This window comes from Chiloscyllium punctatum, chromosome 18 (assembly GCF_047496795.1).
Source record: "Chiloscyllium punctatum isolate Juve2018m chromosome 18, sChiPun1.3, whole genome shotgun sequence".
Lineage (NCBI taxonomy): Eukaryota > Metazoa > Chordata > Chondrichthyes > Orectolobiformes > Hemiscylliidae > Chiloscyllium > Chiloscyllium punctatum.
Window position 1 is genome coordinate 83,744,555 of NC_092756.1, and position 20,828 is coordinate 83,765,382.

At 40.9% G+C, this 20,828-nt stretch overlaps 1 protein-coding gene across 14 annotated transcripts in view; it reads left to right on the forward strand.

Annotated features, from left to right (window-relative positions):
• LOC140489255 (activating transcription factor 7-interacting protein 1-like) overlaps nucleotides 1-20,828 on the forward strand; it is a 184,702-nt gene that overhangs the window by 70,464 nt on the left and 93,410 nt on the right. For all 14 annotated transcript variants that reach the window (XM_072588615.1, XM_072588616.1, XM_072588617.1 and 11 more), the window contains one exon: nucleotides 16,304-17,418. In XM_072588615.1, coding sequence (XP_072444716.1) covers nucleotides 16,304-17,418 — 1,115 coding nt within the window. The remainder of the gene's footprint in view (nucleotides 1-16,303; nucleotides 17,419-20,828) is intronic.

Sequence of the window (20,828 nt, forward strand, 5' to 3'; positions counted from 1 at the left end):
GATGTGAAAACTGGTCTTGTCCCTTTTTTTCCTCTTTGAATATACAAGCCAAATAATAAATACATGACAGATTACAGGTTGAATTGACTTGTAAAACATAAGGTGGAGATTGGTCCTGTAAATTGGTGAAATGTATTCCTTTTGTGTACTAAATTTATTTTATTAGTTATACAATGGAATTGAAATCATTGTATAACTGAGTTCATCTATTAACAAGCTGTTGAAGCATACATGCAGAGCATGGACCTGTCATGTTGGGTGGCAATATGGGCACTAGTTTGTTTGCTTAATTTGCAAGGGGAATTAATTCAGGATAAAAATTGAAAAATGGTGCAATTACTCAGGTTAGGTATCCTGGAGAAATATGCTTCAAACAATTACCTTTTTCACTCTAGCATCTTGAGAGCTGCTTCGGAAATAAAGCCATTAAGTCTGTAATCTTCATTCTATTTTACAAGGTTGAATTGTCTTTGTAAACTCTGATCTTCTATTCACAAAAAACACTTGGCCTGAAATATTGCTAGGAACAATTGAAAGTTTTGCATTGTTTCTAATTAATGTTAATTTATTCAGCTTTCATCCAAAAGGAATGCAAAGGCTTGAGTGGATGCTCGATCTGGAACACAAGCAGAAATTGCTGGAGAACCCCGGCAGGTCTGGTAAATTCTTCAGAACTGAGTTTGTTGGACCCAACAACTGATTCTGCTTTCTCCTCGCAGATGCTGCTTGACTTGCTGAGATTCCTAAGCAATTTCTGTTTTTGTACCTTTTTTAGGCACAATTTCTATCTTTTATGATACTTTGCGTATTTAAGTTAGAGACCTGGCTTTCGAATGATTTGCAGTCCTAATTCATTTTTTCCGAAAGAAGTGCGAACAGGATTTTTTTTTAAAAAACAATATATTTTGGTGGTTAACTTAGGAAAAAAGTTAAAGTATATCTGCGTAGAAGTTTTGAAAACATTTTAAACATTTAATTTCTTGCTGTTTACTTATTTCCTGCAGTAGAAATCCAAGGTGACTGGTCCATTTCAATTTTTCTTGTTAAATTGAAACAAGCTAGTTCAGTAAGTGAAGTGGTTGGCTCACCATTTAAAAGCTAGTCTGAGGAAATGTGATGACTTTACTAATTTTAGCATATCCACTGCTCTAGTACTTCTGCAGTGTAGTGAATTCTTAACTATATCTGAAGTCTAGCAAGCCCTCAATGACCTGTTCCATTTTATGTAGTGTCTTTAAGTGGCTGTACAGGAATGTCATCAAAGTTTGACAGAACCACTGGAAGAAGCTTTGTCAGGGGTGGAGTTTAAGGAATGTGTTAAAGGAGAAAGAAGTAGAGAGATGTAGGAGGGAAATCTAAAGCTGCAGGTCTGGACAGCTGAATATGCTGCCAGTAGTAGAACGATTTAAATTAATAGATTTAATGTTAAAATTTGAACAATGCGCAGATCCTTGAGTTGGAGGATCCACTCCATTGTAGCTTCTAACAGTGGTTCAAGAAGTTGCCCTCTAGCACTTGCTTCTCAATTAGGGATTAATATGAAATGCTGGCTCTGCCAGGAGCGCCTAGTGTTTTATAACTAAATGTTTTATAAATTTCAGGCCAAGCTGGGAATGACAAAAGTGCCACATAGCACCACCCAGTGGCAAGCATGTGGAACTTTAAGCTACTGGAAATTAAGTTTTTTTTTAATACTGCATTTAAGTAGTAAATATCTTTTAATACATAGGAGTCACTATGGTTGTGTGACCAAAGCATTGCCTAAAATTTTACCAAAGTTTTATGTTGAGAAGCATAAATCTTTTGAAGGCATTGTAGACAGTATTAACATTTTTGAATGATTTTTAATTTAACAAATGTCAACTATCGTACATAATAGTGCAACATGATAGAACAACTGAAGTATTATTGCTCTGAAGCCTGAGCCAAGAATCTACTGAAATATTTAAATTAGAAATCTACTTGTTTAACTAGGGTGGCTCAGTGGTTAACATTTGCCTCAGTGCCAGAGACAGGTTCAATTCCAGCCACTGGCAATTGTCAATATGGAGTTCACGCTTTCTCCCCGTGTCTGCATGGTTTTCCTTCAGGTGCTCCAGTTTCTCACCATGGTCTAAAAAGGTGCAGGTTAGATGCATTGGCCATGCTAAATTGCTCAGTGTTCAGAATTCTGTAGGTTCGATGGGTTAGCCATGGGAATTGCAGGGTTATAGGGATAGGCCAGGGAGGGTTCCAGATGGGATATTCTTCAGATGGTTGGTGTGGACTTGTTGGGCTGAATGGTCTGTTTCCATACTGTAGCGATTCTGTGGATTCTATATTTTTAAATGTTGCAAAATGCATTTATCATAGGCAAAGTGTTATCTTTTGGTGTTTGGTCAACTGAAGATAATGGCATTTCAGAGCCAGGATTGTAAATCTGAGATGATCATAGCTAACTGGGCTGGAGTGATTTCCACACTCCCAGCTGTGTTAGTGAAACTTTGGTTTGTAATGAACACCACAAAGTGTAACTAGCGATTGCATGGAGGCATTCATGGTGCCAAGGAAGGCAGCGAAACAACATGGTGCAGCCTCCCTCCACATCAACATCCTGTAAACTGAGGTGCCAAGCAGTTAAAGTCAAGGTTTGTTTTTCTAAATTAGATGAGATTCCTTACAATGTGTAAACAAGCCCTTCAGCCCAACCAGTCCACACCAACCCTCCAAAGAGTAACCCACCCAGACCCATTTCCCTCTGACTAATGCACCTAACACCTATGGGCAATTTAGCATGGCCAATTCACCTGACCTGCACATCTTTGGATTGTGGGAGGAAACCAGAGCACCCAGAGGAAACCCACAGAGACACGGGGAGAATGTGCAAACTCCACACAAACAGTCACCCGAGGCTGGAATCGAACCCGCGTTCCTGACACTGTGAGGCAGCAGTGCTAACCACTAAGCCACCGTTCTCCTGAAACCATTACCTTTTGCTTTTTTGTGGCAGAGTCCACAAATCATTGGATGTCATCCATCTGCAAACCTATTTAACCACCGTGCTAGTTTGTCATTAAGAACCCGAAGGATAGCTTAAAAAAGAGGCAGGTGTGTGTTGATTAACTATAATACAAATTTGTATACAAATTTTATCGAGTCACTTTTATTTTGCAAATTCTTTGGCTAGGAAAGCATAGTACTTGCAGTACTTCAACTTGTATGTCTGAAGAAACAGTTTTTAGTTGATCTGTTAAGATGTACCTCCAGGATAGATCTTGAACCTAGGCATTCTGGACAGGCAGGGACAAAATACAGCACCACAAGAACCCAAGATCCAGTTTTGATAGGTTTCCATAAGAATTAATGTTAATTTAGATTGATTTTAGGTATGATTTTTCTGAACACTTTTTATTAAGTGGAGGCGTAATGTACACTTATTTGAATAAATTAAGTTTTTTGCAGCTGCGACAAATATTTACATGAATAAAATTCCTAATTATTCATCCTAGATCTATAAAATGTTTGTGTGTGTGGAATGAGCTGCTAGAGGAAGTGGTGGAGGCTGATACAATTACAACATTTTAAAAGGCATTTGGATGGCTATATGAATGGGATGGGTTCAAAGAGATATGGGCTGAAAATGTGTTGCTGGAAAAGCGCAGCAAGTCGGGCAGCATCCAAGGAGCAGGAGAATCGACTTTTCGGGCATGAGCCCTTCAGGTCTCCTGCTCCTTTTTAGATGCTGCCTGACTGCGCTTTTCAAGCAACACATTTTCAGCTCTGATCACCAGCATCTGCAGTCCTCACTTTCTCCTCAAAAATATGAACCAAGTGTGGCAAATGGGACTAGGTTGATTTAGAATATCTGGTTGGCATGGTGGAGTTGGACCAAAGGTCTGTTTCTGTGCTGTACAGCTGTATGATTTGAAGGTTACTTGTGGTGTTCGTAAGAAGATAATGCTAGATTTTTCACCTCATTTGCAGCTTTGATTTGTTGGCATTAGCATTTCTAATGCCTTCTATCACTGTCCAAAAATTCACTGTGTAAGCTTCAATTCATTTGGAATACTGCCAGCTGCACTTCTGTTTTTTCTCACAGGAAATTGTCCATTGTCACTTCATTTTCTTTTGTCCTATTCTAAATCCTTACACAAATTCTGTTTCCTACCTCTGCAATACTTTCTTGTCTTGCCTTGTGTCCTTCCTCTCATAGTCTAGTCTGCTCTTTTAAAGTTTATGGACACTTCAGTTATCACTAGCAGGGTCTTCTGTCTACTCTTGGCACATGTTTTCCAAAATTCTCTGTTTCATACCTACCACTTAACAAAAGCTTCCTTTTTGAAATTTTCCATCCTTGGCCACGTCTTATCTCCTAAGTTTTTGTTAGATCCTGTGAGAAACAAAGCTCGCGTACCAGTAAATTTCAGTCAGTCAAATTCTGAAGCAGCAAATCTTATTGAAACTTACTTGCAAGACGGGTGGCTAACAAGTAGGCACACTGATCCAAAAATTTCTTTGCAGTTTATATAGTTTGAGACTCTCTCGGTACTTCACTGTTTACTTCATTGGCCTAGCATTTTACATGTCAAACCTATACAATTCCTTATTGTATTCTGCCCCTGCCTAGCTGCACTCTGCCCTTGTTTACTTCTTGAAGCCTGGCGCCCCTCACTCTTGTTTGTTTTATCCCTCATTTGCAACTAACTTGGCTTGTTCTGGTGCCTATGTGAGGGCAATCTGAGCTGGCATGGCTGAGTGTTCTTTTTCCTCCTTTATCTACTTGTCCATAACAACACATTCCATTGTTGCTCATCCTAATCTTTTGCATGCAAGTTTTAGTTAACTCAGCTCTTTGTAACTTCAGCTCTTTGCTGAAACAATTATACAATTGTGTAAGTTAGTTCGTCACCTTGCAGAAGCAATTATAGATGCAGATGCAACACTGCTTTACCTATTTTTCACAATCCTCTACAGAAAGGCACACCAATATTGTTATATTGCAAATTCCATGTAAAGCTGAAAATGTGTTGCTGGAAAAGCGCAGCAGGTCAGGCAGCATCCAAGGAGCAGGAGATGCTGTCTGACCTGCTGCGCTTTTGCAGCAACACATTTTCAGCTCTGATCTCCAGCATCTGCAGTCCTCACCTTTTCTCCTAGAAGATTCCATTTAAAATTTGGCAATGTATACACTGTTATTGTCATCAGTGACCGACATATAAGAGAAACTAAAGCTAATTCTAGTTGATAGAAAAAGCATATTACACTGAGCCGGCCAAAAATGCTGTGTTCTGTAGCTGAAGTAATTTGAATGATACACTCAACAGCAGAGTGGAAGAATTGAAAAGTAATCAGTTCATGAAGGAAGTTAGAATCATAGAATCACCAAATAAAAGTAGAAAAAAAAATTGTGTTCCTGACTTGTGACTGTTCTGGTTTAAACAATTCTAAGTTCCAGAATATTCATGATAGGAGCATCATAGATTAAACAATTAAAGAAATATGGACCTTTGATATGAACACTGGATGATTTGACCAGATTCAGTCAACGCCGCATGTTTTTTGAAAAATATACAGAAAAATTCAAATAAATTGTGTGGGTCCTCTCCAATTGCCCGTACGTGCAATTAACAAAAATTGCATCTTTCTAAACTACATCTGAAATAATTTGCTTCAGATGAGGATAAAGGATTTGAGAATGTTGTGAACAAATATTTAATATATTAGTAAACTCTGCTCATGATAATTCCCAGTCAATACTCTGCCATTTCGCTTTTTTGTGGTCACCATTTCCTGCCATACTGGGAATATTGAACTGTCGTTGGATAAATGTTCAACGTGTCTCAATGGTTGAGTGACATGGTGCATAAAATGATTGCTTTTAAGGATAGTTTGCAGTGTCTGTTCTCCTGAACAAACTTCTAAAACTTATCAGATGTAACTCATTACACTTGTCATTGTTAATTATGTCACATTACACGACCTGTGAACAAAGGCATCTCTAGATAGTGGTAACCACAGAAGATTGAATTTTATATCCAGTTTTAAAGAGAAGATTGGGTCTGAAATTGGTAGTTCAACAGCTGATTTTAAAATTCTTTTGGTTATGTCGGTTGATGGAGATTAGATTGTTTTTTATTCTTTTTCAACCATGGCTAACTTGGAGCATTCAGGATGAGTCCTTTAATTTGTATTTTGTCTGGCTTGCTAGCTTTCTGACTTAGCATTGAATGTGTCCCTTGTGCCTGTAATACAGAGGTTAGTACAGAGCTTCACAGTATGTTAATGATTGAACCCAAGCTAAAAAAGTGGGCATCTTAGCCCATAGCACAGGAGAATTTCAGTCCAACTGTTGCACTCCAGAAGACATTTGCAGCTGACTTTTTAAACCTCTGTTCTTGTGTATTCGTCAAAGGGTAAAATGCATTGTGGAATGTAATACATAGGTGGTGTGCTTTTGAGCAGGGGGGGTTGTCAGCCTGTTTTTTTTATAGTATCAAGGGAGCATAGTTCAGTGTGTTTTGACTCTGCTTATCTGACAATGCTGCTCCTTTTTAATAAGGTTATTTTGTCCTTTGGTTTTTTCTGAGGGGTCGTAAAGGCAGAGGTGCCGAAATGTCTGAACTGGCTACTTTAATAATGGCTAATAGATGCTTCCTTAGTCAACAATCAGAAAAGGCTTTCAGGTTCTTTTAAACACTTGTATAATGAAAGGGGAGTGGCCAGTTCTCCCAGTACAGGGTTTTTCCTAGTTTTGGGTTGGTTTTAGCTGGGGACTCAAAGAAACAGTTCCATGCTGATCCTCTCTCTGACATCTCTCTCTTGTAATAACCTGTGTTTGAATTTACCTTCTTACCAAGGGGGGTTTATGGGATGTTGCAGGAAATCTGAACAGCTGTTTTGAGTTTTCACGTCAGTTGAGTTTTCAAATAGTTATACTACTCTAAATCTGGTTTTCTTTTGTTTGCTTAAATTTTCATTTCAAACTGGTTTGACCAGCTGCATCACTCCTAGAATATCCACCTTAAACCTGCTTAAAACAACAAAAACGTTAGGGTCTAAGCTGTCTTGAAATATTTTGAGGGGGTCTGTTGTGGTCCATAACACTGTTTTGAAGTTCCTTCACACCTTTTTAGGGGTGGCATGGTGGCTCACTGATTAGCACTGTTGCCGCACGGTACCAGGAACCCAGGTTCGTTTCCAGCCTCTGACAACTGTGTGGAGTGTGCATGTTCTCGACAGTGTCTGATTAGGTTTCCTCCCACAGTCCAAAGATGTGTAAGTTAGATGGATTGGCCATAGGAAATGCAGGGTTACGGAGACTGGGTAGGGATGGCCTGGGTGAGATGCTCTTTGGAGGGTCAGTGTAGGTTCTGGGCTGAACGGCCTCCTTCCACACTGTGTAGGGATTCTGTGATTCTATAGGGCAGTCTCTAGACAGTAAATCAATTTGCGTCCATTCATTTTTGATTGTATCAGCCCTTTTGTAATTTCAAAATATGAATTTTACAAGCCAAGATGGCCATAGTACTTCTGACCTGTGGTCATGACAGTTGCCCTTGTTTTAGGTCTAAACATACTACTGCATGAGCACGAAAGCTGAGGTGGCTGGGGTGAACTAGCGTGCTAGGCTAAGAAATGGGTCATGGGATGCAGTGCCAGATAATTAAGGGAACTATTGGAAAAATGCTTAGAATAAGCATATTGCTATTTCAAAAAGCTTCTAAAGGAGGTTGTGATAGGGGACCCTCTAGTCAGAGGCACAGACAGATGTTTCTGTGGCCGACAGCGTGAAATCAGAGTGGTGTTGCTTCCCTCGTGTCAGGATCAATGATATGAGTGCAGAATATCCTCAAAGGGGAGAGGTGCCAGCCAGAGGTCCTTGTACACATTGGAACTAACAACGTAGGAAGGGAAAAGGATGAGATTCTGAAGGGAGAATATAAGAAGTTAGGCAGGAATTTAAAAAGGAGTTCCTCAAGGGTAGTTATGCTGGGGGCTGTGTGCTAGTGAGGGTAAGAATATGAGGATAGAGCAGATGAATGTGTGGCTGAAGAGCTGGTAGAGGGGAGAAGGGTTCACCTGCATAAAGCACCTGAATTGGAAGGGGACTAATAGACTGACAGGGAGATTTGCTAGAGCTGCTTTAGAGGATTTAAACTATTAAGGTGGGACCCAGGAAAATAATGAAGAAAAATATCAGTTGGCAAAAGAAGCAAGTCAAACAGGGCAGGTATGAACAAAGCAGAGAATGAGGTAGGACTGATAAACTGCATTTATTTCAATGCAAGACACCTAATGGGAAAGGCAGATGAACTCAGGGTATGGTTAGGAACATGGGATTGTTCACAAAACTGTTGACTATTCCTAATCAACTTATTCCTTGCTAGAGGATTTATAAATCCTATCTCTTGAAACCTCTTCCAACGCTTTACCCACAACCAAACTAAGGCTCACAGGTCTATGTTTTCCAGGGTTGTCTCTACCTGCACCTCCCCCGCCCCCCTTTCTTGAACAATAGAACAGCATTTGCTATCCTCCAATTTTCTGGCACTATGCCTGTAGATAATGACAACGTAAATGTCAAAGGCTTGGTAATCTCCTCCCTGGCTTCCCAGACAATCGTAAGATAAATCCTATGCAGACCAGGGGATTTATCAATTTTCACACTTTCTGGAATTGCTAACACTTGCCTCCTTATGCACCTCAATCCCATCTCGTCTAGTAGCGTGTATCTCTGTATTCTCCTTGACCACATTCTCTTTCTTTCTTTCTCTAGTGTGAATACTGATGGTAAAAGTATTCATTTCACACTTCCCCTATCTCCTGAGTCCATGCACAACTTCCCACTACTATGCTTGATTGACTCTAATCTTACACTCGTCATTCTTTTATTCCTGATATACGTATAGAAAACCTTAAGGTTTTCCTTAATCCTATCTGCCAACGACTGCTCATGTCCCCTCCTGGCTCCCATTGGCGCTCTCTTTAGGTCTTTCCTGGCAAACTTGTAACTCTCAAATTCCTTTCCCTTGTGGTTGCAATTTCTCTAACTGATGGAGAGTCAAACCGAAGGTCCAATTCCAGACAGACTTCATCCTTCATCTTAAAAGAAATGGCTAATAAGATCATAGATGCATTGATTTTATGCTTCAGTTAGAGTCTGGTTGACACCTGATCTCTCAACTGTATGCAATTTTTCTCTCCTGCTTAAGAGTGGATGTACATGCCTTGGAGGCTGCTCCAAGAAAGTTTACTAGGTTGGTAACAAGTTGCTTGTGAATCTCAGCAGGGCAGGCATTATCTGTGGATTTCTAAAGAAAAGTTACTTGATCCAAAACCATTAATTCTGCATTTTCTCCACAGATTCTGCCAGTATCTACAGTTACTTGTTTTAATTTACTAGATTGATACCTGGAATTAGGGAAAGCTTCTTGCTTTCTACCCTGTCTGTATCCCTCATTTTGTAGACTCCAATCAGGTCTCCTCTCAACCTCTCTCTTTCTAATGAAAATAATCCTAATTTACTCAACCCCTCTTCATAACTAGCGCCCTCCATACCAGGCAATATCCTGGTGAACCTCCTCTGCACCCTGTCCAAAGCATCCACATCCTTTTTGGTAATGTGGCGACCAGAACTGTACGCAGTATTCAAAAGGTGGAAGGTGCTGTAAAAAGAGCCTTAGTGAGTTGCTGCAGTATATCTTGTGCACTTCTGCCACTTAGTGTTAGGGGTAGTGAATATTTATGTTGGCAGGTGGGCTGTTGGGACTACTTTGCCTTGGATGGTGACCAATTCTTTGTTTTTGGTGGGTGTTAAAACCACAGTGCTATTTGAGTGTCATGGAGATGAGGTTGATTTGTCTCATGTTGAAAATTGTCTGGCAAAAGTGTTACCTCCGTTTCTCAGCCGAAGGTTGAAAGTTGTCCACGTCTTAACGGCATGGATTGTTTTCCTACCTGAAGTGTGAAATGGAACTGAACATTCCAATCATCAGTTAGCATCCACACAGTTAAGATGACTGGGTCTAGGCCCAAAGAACTGTGTGTACTGGAACTAAAATGGTCATCCTCCAAAACCATCAGCTATCCTTCTTTGTACGAAGTACGGCTCCAATCCATAGAGTGGTCTAATTTCTCAATTTGATTTCCATTTTGTCGGATCTTCTTGATCCCACTTGATCAAATGTTGCCTTGATGTCAGGGTAGTCACTCTGTCCTCCCTCTCCTTGGTAGGTAAATCCAGTATAGCCACTGGCCTCAATATTACTTATGCGGCCACTGATTAGAGATATGCACATTTTGTGCCCATTCTTTTATTAAAGATGTTAACTACTTCATGGAGTGTTTTTTTTCTATTATCAGTTGCCTTCATGTGAGACCTCTCCATTTGAGCAAGCCTAGTCAGTTGTACAGAATGGATCCGACCCTTCTGTTCAACTTCTCCATGCCAACCAGATATCCTAAACTGATCTAGTCCCATTTGCCAGCATTTGGCCCATCTCCCTTTTTAATCCCTTCCTATTCATGTACCCGTGAATAAATGTTGTAGTTGTACACACCTGCACTGTCAACTCGTTCGTTACACACACCACCCTCCTGCGTCAGTATATGACTTGAACACTATTGAGAGTTTGATCTCCATTATGGCAGTTAGATACATTTTTCCATGATGGAATTCTCGTGTAGTACTGATGACTTATTGCATTGTCATACTTTGTATCAGTGGCACTGTTTGAAGAGCAGTGTGAACTTTGTGTCTTAGACAAATCTCCTGACCAGCATTTGTCTGTCAAAATTGTTCAATTATTCACTGTTTGTGGAACTGTGCTGTGTAACAATTATTTGCTATTTTTACCTACTGCATACGGCTAAATCATTTACTCATTATCCCTGTATTTACTGACTACTTCACTCCCCTTTTTAAGCTTCTCAATTTTTGAATTCCTATCTTGTTTTAAATCCTTCGGTGAGTTTATCCCTGTCTTCTGCAGACTCCTGTTAACTTGCAAACCTCCAGGATAACCACACTGATCCAGACCCCTCTGCATTCAAATATATCCTTTACTATGCTGCTTAAAACTGATGTACCTCCCTGGTATCTTTTGTGGCTTCATGTTTAATAATTATCTTGATAAAGGTACTGTATAAATTTAAATCCTAACACTAGGCTGGTACAGCAATTCAGTATTTCCCATTACTGACATTATTATCATATATGCATTTTTTTGAGCCCTCTGGATGCCTTGCCACCCTGATTCTAATACTTCACTGTCTTGCCCTCCCTGCTCCCTGCCTCACGTGCCGCAAGCCAAGAGGGATAACTAATACGTGGGGGGCAGACAATGAAATGTCTGAATTTGATCACACCATCTTCATTGCATTCCTGGTGAAGGGCTTCTGCCCAAGATGTCGATGTTGCTTCTCAGAAGCAGCCTGACCTGCTGTGCTTTACAAGCACCACACTTTTTTGACTCTCGCCATCTTCATTGCAAACAGCTACCTGGGACATCACTCAGATTACAGGCATGTCAACCTCATGCACGTTAAGTGCATAGTCTGCTTTTGTGGCAGCAAATGTAACCAATACAAAATGTGCATTGATAAGTACTGGACAGGATATGAATAAATGTCAATTTGCCAAATGTGCATACTTTTTTCTTAACCGCTGGTTCAAACTCTTATCTTCTAATTTTAAGTCTCAATTAGACTATAACCAGTATTGTGATTTTTGACCTAGTCCAACATCGGCACCTCCACTAGGTGGATAAAGCTGAGCTATTCAGGAACTACTCAGCTGCAACAATGAAATTATGTTGGTGCTAACCACTTGTGAAAATCCATATTTCAATGTTGGTTCTGTCACTAGAAAAGTCAGTGGAGAAACATCAGCCTATTCTTTCACCATCTATAATCTGAGGTGACACTTCAATAGTTACAGAATAAATTAGGTAAGATGCGAATCAGGACAGTTTTAAACTGATGAATCAAAAGGACGATGAATGGCGGGGTAAAAATTGGCAACTGTCCGTCCTCATTGAGTTGGTTTCCCTGCTTTTATTTGATGTTCTGATTAAAATAGACAATGGAGATTTCTTGAAGGTCGACTTTTTATTTGGACTAGCAGCTGTACTTTTTTCCCTGGAGCATCGGAGGCTGAGGGGTTACCTTAGAGGTTTACAAAACTTGAGGGGCATGGATAGAATAAATAGACAAAGTCTTTTCCCTGGGGTCGGGGAGTCCAGAACTAGTGGGCATAGGTTTAGGGTGAGAGGGGAAAGATATAAAAGAGACCCAAGAGGCCACTTTTTCACGCTGAGGGTGGTACATGTATCATGTATGGAATGAGCTGCCAGAGGATGTGGTGGAGGCTGGTACAATTGCCACATTTGGATGGGCATATGAATAGGAAGGGTTTGGAGGGATATGGGCCAGGTGTTGGCAGGTGGGACTAGATTGGGTTGGGATATCTGGTCAGCGTGATGGGTTGGACTGAAGGGTCTGTTTCCGTGCTGTACATCTCTATATAACTATGTAGCTGCTGAATCCAAGAATCCAGTGGTATAACTAGGCTTTTTTCCTTTTGTTCTTGGATGTTTTGAGTTTGACTGATTTTTGGGAGGGTATGTACTAGCGAACAGAGTATTATCAGCTATCAAAAGCTGCATTGAGCTTCCTATGCCTTGTTCTCATTGATCTGTTCTGGTGAATCTATTTTATTTTAATTTGATCACAATTGGACTACTGTGGAAATTTTTTTATGTTCTGAGAAGGACATTGAAACATTGGAAGTAATGGAACACCGTTTTATTAGGTAGATAACATAAACTATATAACGAAGGCTCACAGATTTCAACCGATTTGAGAATGAAAAAAGTGTAGTTTGAAGTGATAACTCTAACTCTGTTCAGAGTTTCACATGAATGGGATGGTGGGGCGACTGAACCGGGCGAAGAATAATGAACATTTCAGGTTTTCAGATAATTAAAAACTTGACGTTTACTTAAATTTTTCTTTATGCCCTCAAGCTTGTAATGTTTTTTGAATTTCTGCGCACATTTTGGGAAATGAAAGTAATCAGAACTGTACCATAAAGATGACCCCTCAATCTGAAACTGTATCATAAAGAATATGTTGCATTGCTTTGATTCCAGCACTTGATAAATTTGATTTCAACAGAAAGAAGTGTAGCTATGGGTAGTAATGTTGCTTAACTAGTATCCGGAGATCATGAGTTCACACCAGCTTATGAAATTTTTGTAATCTCTAAACTAGTACCAGAAACAGTATGATAAAAGCTTTTAATTTATTGCAAATTTTCAACTTTTTCACATGTGGTAATGGAGGCTTGAACTGGCTTGCATTGTAACTCCTCACATGAAATGCCTTAGATTTTAGAATAATAGAATCCCTACATTGTGGAAGCAGTCCATTCAGCCCGTTAAGTCCACACTGACCCTCCGAAAAGCAGCTTCTCCACACCCACTCCCCTTGTCCTATTCCTGTAACCCTCATATCCCACCTAGCCTGCACATCCCTGTACACTTGAGCAATTTAACGAGACTAGTCTATCTAACTTGCACATCTTTTGGACTATGGGAAGAAACCAGAGGAAAGCCATGCAGACACAGAATGTGTAAACTCTGCATAGATAGTGCCTGTTAGAATCTAACCCGGGTTCCTGGTGCAGTGAAGTAGCACTGCTAGCCACTGTACCAATAAGTCTCTGACTTTTGAAGGAGATTAGCAAGCTCCTTCAATGTAACAAGTGTCTGAAGTTTAGAAGAATTTCCTAACTAACATAGCTGTAGGAGTATCATAATCACAGGGTGCAGTATTCAAAGAATGCCCAACATTTGTAGGTGCTATGTGTTCTTGCTTTCTGATCAAGTGACAAAGTTGCTCCTTTAACAAGGTTATGCTGCCCTGGTTGTTTTTGTCAGAGGTCATAAATGACACACTCAAAGTCAAGGGTTGAAGGGTTTTAGGGCCAATTTGAAAATAGCTTACAGATACTGCCTCAGGCAGAATGCTTTCAAGTGTTTAAAAAAAAACTCTCTTGCACAATGAAAAGGGAGTGGTCAGTTCTCCCAGCTCAGTTTTATTCTCATTTGGTTTTGTTTTAGCAGTCATGTCGAAAAGGTTGCTGGACCCAAAGAAGCAGGTCCAGGCTGATGCTTTCTTTCTGACCACTATCTTCTAAGACCTTATGTTTTGATTTTTCCTTTGGTGCCAAGGGGTGTTTATGGGGATTGTTCCAAGTATTTGGAACAGTATCTGGATGATCTGTTGGGCTTTCAGGTTAATTTATTTGGTATTCTGTTTGTGTTGTTTGTTTGATTCAGTAATCTTGTAAATAAATTCTGCTTTTATTCAAAATTTGAGGTTTGACCAGAGCCATTTCTGCTGGAATATCCACTTTGCTAGTTGTTTTAAGCAGGTGTAAAGTTGGGACCTGGGTTACTTTATTGAAATGTAATGAGTTTGGCCTGGTCCAAAGCACACCACAAGTTTACAAACTAATTGTACTGTGTTAAAAACGACAGTGTAAATAACTGCAGCTATTTGCTCTCCTTAAAGCAAGCCAGTAAATTCGTCCTTCCAGGCAAAGGAATTAAAACTTGTTTACCTGCTGTATTATTGCCTTTCTGTAATTTTGTTCTCTATCTTATATGATTAGAATTCCAGGTGATCTTGCTGTGATTTTTGATCTGAGACCATTGTACATTAGAGTTTGATATTGAAACAAATGTAAATTTAAACATAGCTAAAGCTGATTTAGCTTTTGTTATCAATGTGTATTGAGCTAATCTAAAACTCTACAACACCTTACTCATTTTGAAAATATAATTCTTGTGGTTACTAGCTAGACTAAAACTGCCAGTACTCGGCTCAAAATTACCTTTTATATTGGATTTTAACTTGGTAATTCTAAAACATGACTTCACGAGATTATTTTGTCTCAAGAATTAAAGGGTTGCATTGATTGCATTGCATATGCTCGGCGAAAGTGAGGACTGCAGATGCTGGAAACCAGAGTTTAGATTAGTGGTGCTGGAAAAGCACAGCAGGTCAGGCAGCATCAGAGGAACAGGAAAATCAACATTTTGGGCAAAAGCCCTTCGTCAGGAATGGAGGCGGGGAGCCTCCAGGGTGGAGAGATAAATGGGGGTGGGGGGGGGGGGGGGTGCTAGGGAGAAGGTGCAAAGGGTACAGTAGGTAAATGGGGGTGGGGATAAAGATGATAGGTCAGAGGGGAGGGTGGAGTGGGAAGGGAGATTGGACAGGTCATGAGGACAGAGCTGAGCTGGAAGGTTGGAACTGGGATAAGGTGGGTGGGGGGGGGGGGGGGGGAGAAATAAGGAAACTGAAGTCCACATTGATGCCCTGGGATTGAAGTGTTCCAAGGCGGAAGATGAGGCTTTCTTCCTCCAGGTGTCAGCTGGTGAGGGAGCAGCAGTGGAGGAGGCCCAGGACCTGCATGTCCTTGGCAGAGTGGGAGGGGGAGTTGAAATGTTGGGCTACAGGCCGGTGGGGTTGATTGGTGCGGGTGTCCTGGAGATGTTTTCTGAAGTGCTCCGCAAGGAGGCATTCCGTCTCCCCAATGTAGAGGAGACTGCATTGGGAGCAACGGATACAATAAATGACATTGGATGTGCAGATAAAAATTTGGATGTGCAAGGCTTCTTTTGGCGCCTTGGATGGAGGTGAGGGAGGTGGTGTGGGTATAGGTTTTGCAATTCCTGTGGTGGCAGGGGAAGGTGCCAGGACAGGAGGATGGGCTGTTGGGAGGCGTGACCAGACCAGGTAGTCACTGAGGGAATGGCCTTTGCATAAAGGGGTGGGAGGGAAATATCTCTAGTGGGGTCCGTTTGGAAGTGGAGGAAATGTTGGCGGATGATGCGGTTTATGCGAAGGTTGGCAAGATGGAAAGTGAGGATGGGGGTGGGTTCTGTCCTTGTTATGGTTGGAGGGGTGGGGTTTGAGGTCGGAGGTGTGGGATTTGGATGAGCGATGTTGGAGGGTATCTTCAACCACTGGGTGGGGGGGGAGAGAGAAAGAGGAGGAGAAGGGAAATTCCAGTCTCTAAAGAAGGAGGCCATCTGGTATGTTCTGTGGTGGAACTGGTCCTCCTGGGATCCGATACAGCGGAGGAATATGCTGACTGTTTAGACTATATTGGGTAGGTCGAAGTATGCTTTGAATTTATTATTATTTGTTGCCAAAAGTAAATGATGTGCAATTATTTAATTGTCTTAACCTGTTGGCTCTACTAAAATGAGTATTATCTCAGTTAGTTCTTTTTTTAAAATTTTCTTGCCTTTAGGAATTCTGAGATGGATACCAGTGAAGACCTTCCAAAAAAAGTCTTCAAAGCCAGAAAAACGATGCGTGCAAGTGACCGACAACAGCTAGAGGCAATTTATAAAAGCAGGGAGGAACTTTTAAAAGCAAATGAAGAGACCAAAACTAAACTGTGTAATGGTAGACATGAAAATGGAGATTCTGACAACAAATCCTCACTAAATACTAATTGCATGGATGATACTGACATTGATAGTATTAATGATGTGAGGCTAGGCCCAGAGGAACTGCAAAGCCACCCCATTGATGAACTTAATATTGCACAAGCACATGAACTAAACTGTGCTGAAAAATGTCTTAATGAAGATGGGGATTTAAATTCACAAGATGAAAAAATGGACTTGATACCACTACTTGCTAAGGATGAACAGATTTCTACTGGGAGTACAGAAACCCATATTTTGGATGTTCAGAGCAAAGTAGATGATACTGTGGAACCAGAGTCTGTTGAGTTGAAGCAGGATTCTTTACTTGCAGATAAATCAGGTTCTGATTCTCTCTGTCCTTCAGAGAAGGAAAGGCCAGCTTCTGTTAATGACAGCAGGAGTCAGAAAATATCTGATGAAACTAGCCTTACATTACAGTTGTCATCTTCCTCAGTGAGAGAAAAGGAAGACCATGAAAGTTCATTGGACATTAGTGAAGAGGCAATAACAAGTAGTATAGAATCTGTGCAAGAGAAAAATAATTGTGAAAGCTCTAAGCTGGAGTGTACAGAGATTGAAAGTGGGATTGCGACAAAAGACAAATTAAATGAGAACAAATTGGCTGAGAACAACCAATTGGAAATCGAAGAAATAATCCCTATTTTGGAGAAACTGGCCCCAGAGAAGGACGCTGACTTATCCAATAATCAAGGAATTATTCCGGCAGTGGATTCCCCATCACCAAAGGACAGTTCATTGAAAGACTTGCAGGAAGAGCCGATGGACACCTCTCCATGCAGTTCCCCAACAAAAGAGGAGTGCAATGGCAACTTGCCAGAGGAAGCATTCCTTGTCTTATCGGATGAGGATGAGCCAATAATTGAGAATAAAACAGAAAGTGAAGAGCTGGTACCAAAAAACGATGAACCAGGTATGGTTGCTTTTTGTATCAAAATGTCTTTTGCTGAATGTGTTTTGGATAGAAGTTTCTCAATTTTAAAGGTGCTATTGTTTGTCCTTTCACTATTTAGGCTTGCTTTTACTAGTTATGGCCTATGATCCTTTTTTTTAAAAAAAAAAGTTCATTTTCAGAAAAGTTTTGAGGGGCTTTGACTCCATAATTTGACTACATTGGATGGCTAGAATGTTGACTTTTTTGTTTCCTTTACACTTAATGTAGAAGTACATTTTTAAGCTCTGTTGGTGAGAATCTGATAACTGATACAGATGATTTGATTAAGTATCACTTGGTGTGTGTGATTTTAGTATGAACGTTTGATGCATACAGCTTTCTCCAGAAGGGGGACAAGGCTGTTGAATAACTATACTTTGCAACTACCCCACTGAAAATTGGACAAAACTAAAAGTTTGTTCTCCATTAGCAAACCATTATCAACACCATTCAAAGCAGCCATCTGCGTTCTGTCTAGGTATCAGTCTAGGTCAGTATCAACAGTAGACTGCTGGTAAAGCTGAAAAATGTGTTGCTGGAAAAGCACAGCAGGTCAGGCAGCATCCAAGGAGCAGGAGAATTGACGTTTCAGGCATAAGCCCTTTTTCATGCCTTATGCCTGAAACGTCGATTCTCCTGCTCCTTGGATGCTGCCTGACCTGCTGCGCTTTTCCAGCAACACATTTTTCAGCTCTGATCTCCAGCATCTGCAGTCCTCGCTTTCTCCTGGTAGACTGGTTCCTGTTGAAGGCATAGAGCCCCACTTTCTGCAGGATGAAGACCTTTTCATCTGAATTTCTGTGTTCTGATAAATTCTCACATAAAAATGATTTTTACAGTAATAGCATCTGCCTCTGGCAAGTCCAGTATTTCTGAAGGAATAAACTACTGCAGATGCTGGAATCTGTACTGAAAATAACAAAAGCTGGAGATCACTGGATCAGGCAGTATCCATGGAGAGAGAGCAAGCTAATATTTTGAGTCTAGATGACTTCAGAGCTGAAGTGAAGCGTGGGGGGAAAGCACTTAGTTTTGAAAGGGGGCGGGAGGGGGTTGAGTTGGAGGATGTTTGTGGTAGTGAGTCTAGGGTCCTGGTGGAGAAACGTTGTTAGTTTACCTTAAGTAATCACAATGTGAGAATGGCAGAGCAATGGTGTGCCTCCTACCAGACTTGAAAGGATTTAAGTGGGATGGGGAGGAGAGGACATAAGTAAAAGAAAGGAAAGAAATGGTTCACAGTTTGAAGGTGTTGAATTCCCCATACTAAGCCCAGAAGGCTGCAAAGTGCCTTGTCTGAAGATGAGATGTTCCTCTAGTTTGTGTTGTTTCACTGGAATGTTGCAGCATGTCAAGGATAGACATGTGAGCAGGATGCTGATAAAATGACCAGCTATGGGAAAGTCCAGGGTCCTGCTTGCACATCGACTGGAGGCATTTGGTAGTCCTTTGCATGCTGAAGTATTCACATGTCTATCCTTAATATGCTGCAATGTACCAATGAAACAGTGCAAACTGGAGGAACATCTCATCTTCAGACTAGGCACTTTGCAGCTTTCTGGGCTTAGCATTGAATTCAACACCTTTTTAAAATTGTGAACTATTTCTTTCCTTTCTTTTTTAGCCTGTTATCGTGTCCTCCCCTCCCCATCCCCACTTATCTCCTTTCAGGTCTGGCAGGAGTCACAGTTGTTCTGCCATTCTCACCTTTTGATCCCTTAATGTAAACTACTAACATGTTTTCTCCTGGAAACAGGCCCTTTGACCCAAACTGGTCCATGTTGGTCATGGCGCCCACTCAGCAAATTCCAATTGCCTGCATTTGGTCCATATCCTTCTAAACCCTTCCCATCCATGTATCTATCCAAATGTTGTTTTTAATGTTGCTATTGTACCTATTTTCAACCACCTGTCTGTGGCAGCCCATTCCATATACACACCACTCCGAAGAAGTTGCCCCTCAGGTCCTCAAATCTTCTCTCTCTCCCCACCCCCACCTTAAACCTATGTCCTCTAGTTTTCAATTCCTCATCCCTGGTTTTTAAAAAAAGACTGTGTATTCATTCTATCTATGCCCCTCAATCTTAAACGCCTCAAATTAAGGTCATCCCTCGTTCTCCTATGTTCCAAGGAACAAAGTCCTATCCTGGCTAACCTCCCTATAATTCATGCCTCCTAGACATGGCAGCATCCTCAAATCATCTTTGCTCTCTTTTTTTTTTCCAGTTTAACTATGTCCTTCCTATAACCAAAACTGTTCACAGCACTCCAAGTGCAGCCTCACCGACCACTTATACAACTGTAACATAATGTCCCAATTCTGTACTGTGTTGACTGATGAAGCCAGCATGCTGAATGTCTTTTCACCATCCTGTCTACCTGTAATGCTGTTTTCAAAGGACTATATGCTTGTTCTTCTAGGTCTCTGTTCCACAACACTCCTCAGGACTTTATTGTGTAAGTCCAACCTTGGTTTGACTTTCCAAAGTACAACACCTAATACGTTGAATTTAATTGGCAACCCTCAGTGCACTTCCCCATCTGATCAAGAACACTCTGCTTTTTGATAACCTTCCTTGCTATCAGTAATATGTCCTAATTTTGTATCTTCTGCAAACTAACTAATCATGCCTTGTACATTTACATCCAGATCATTTCTGTAAATAACAAATAAAGGTCCCATCACTAACCCCTGTGGCACACCACTAGTCACAGGCCTCCAATCCAAGAAACAACCTTCAAATACCATCCTCTGCTTTCTACCATCAAGCCAATTTTGAATTCAATTAGCTAGCTCTGTCTGAATCCCATGCAACCCTAACCTTCATGACTTGCCTGCCATGCAGGGCCTTGTCAAAGGCCTTACTAAAGTCCATATAGATAACATCCACTGCCATCTTCTCATCTATCCTCTTGGTTATCTCCTTTGAAAAACTAAAAGATTTGTAGACATGACTTCCTGCGCACAAATCCATGTTGACAATCCCTAATCAGATCTTGAGTATCCAAATGTTGGTTGATCCTGTCCATCAGTATTCTGTCCAACAACTTGCCTACCACTGATATCCAGTTCACTGGCCTTAGTTCCCTGGCTTGCCTTTGCTACCTTTCTTAAACAATGGAACACATTAGCCACCCTCCCCAGTCCTCCAGAACTTCACCGGTGGCTAAAGATGATGAGGCAAGAGGCAAAAATCAATGTAATTTCTTCCCTAGCCTCCTTCAGCATCCAAGGATGGACTTAATCAGGCCCAAGGGATTTATCCTCCTCAATGTGCTTTAAGGCTGCAGACACACTTTTCTGGTAATATGTATGCAGTCCTTGCTTGTTTCACTTCTTTCCTTGGCACCCATGATTCTCTCCGCCGTAAACACTGAGGAAAAATTTCCAA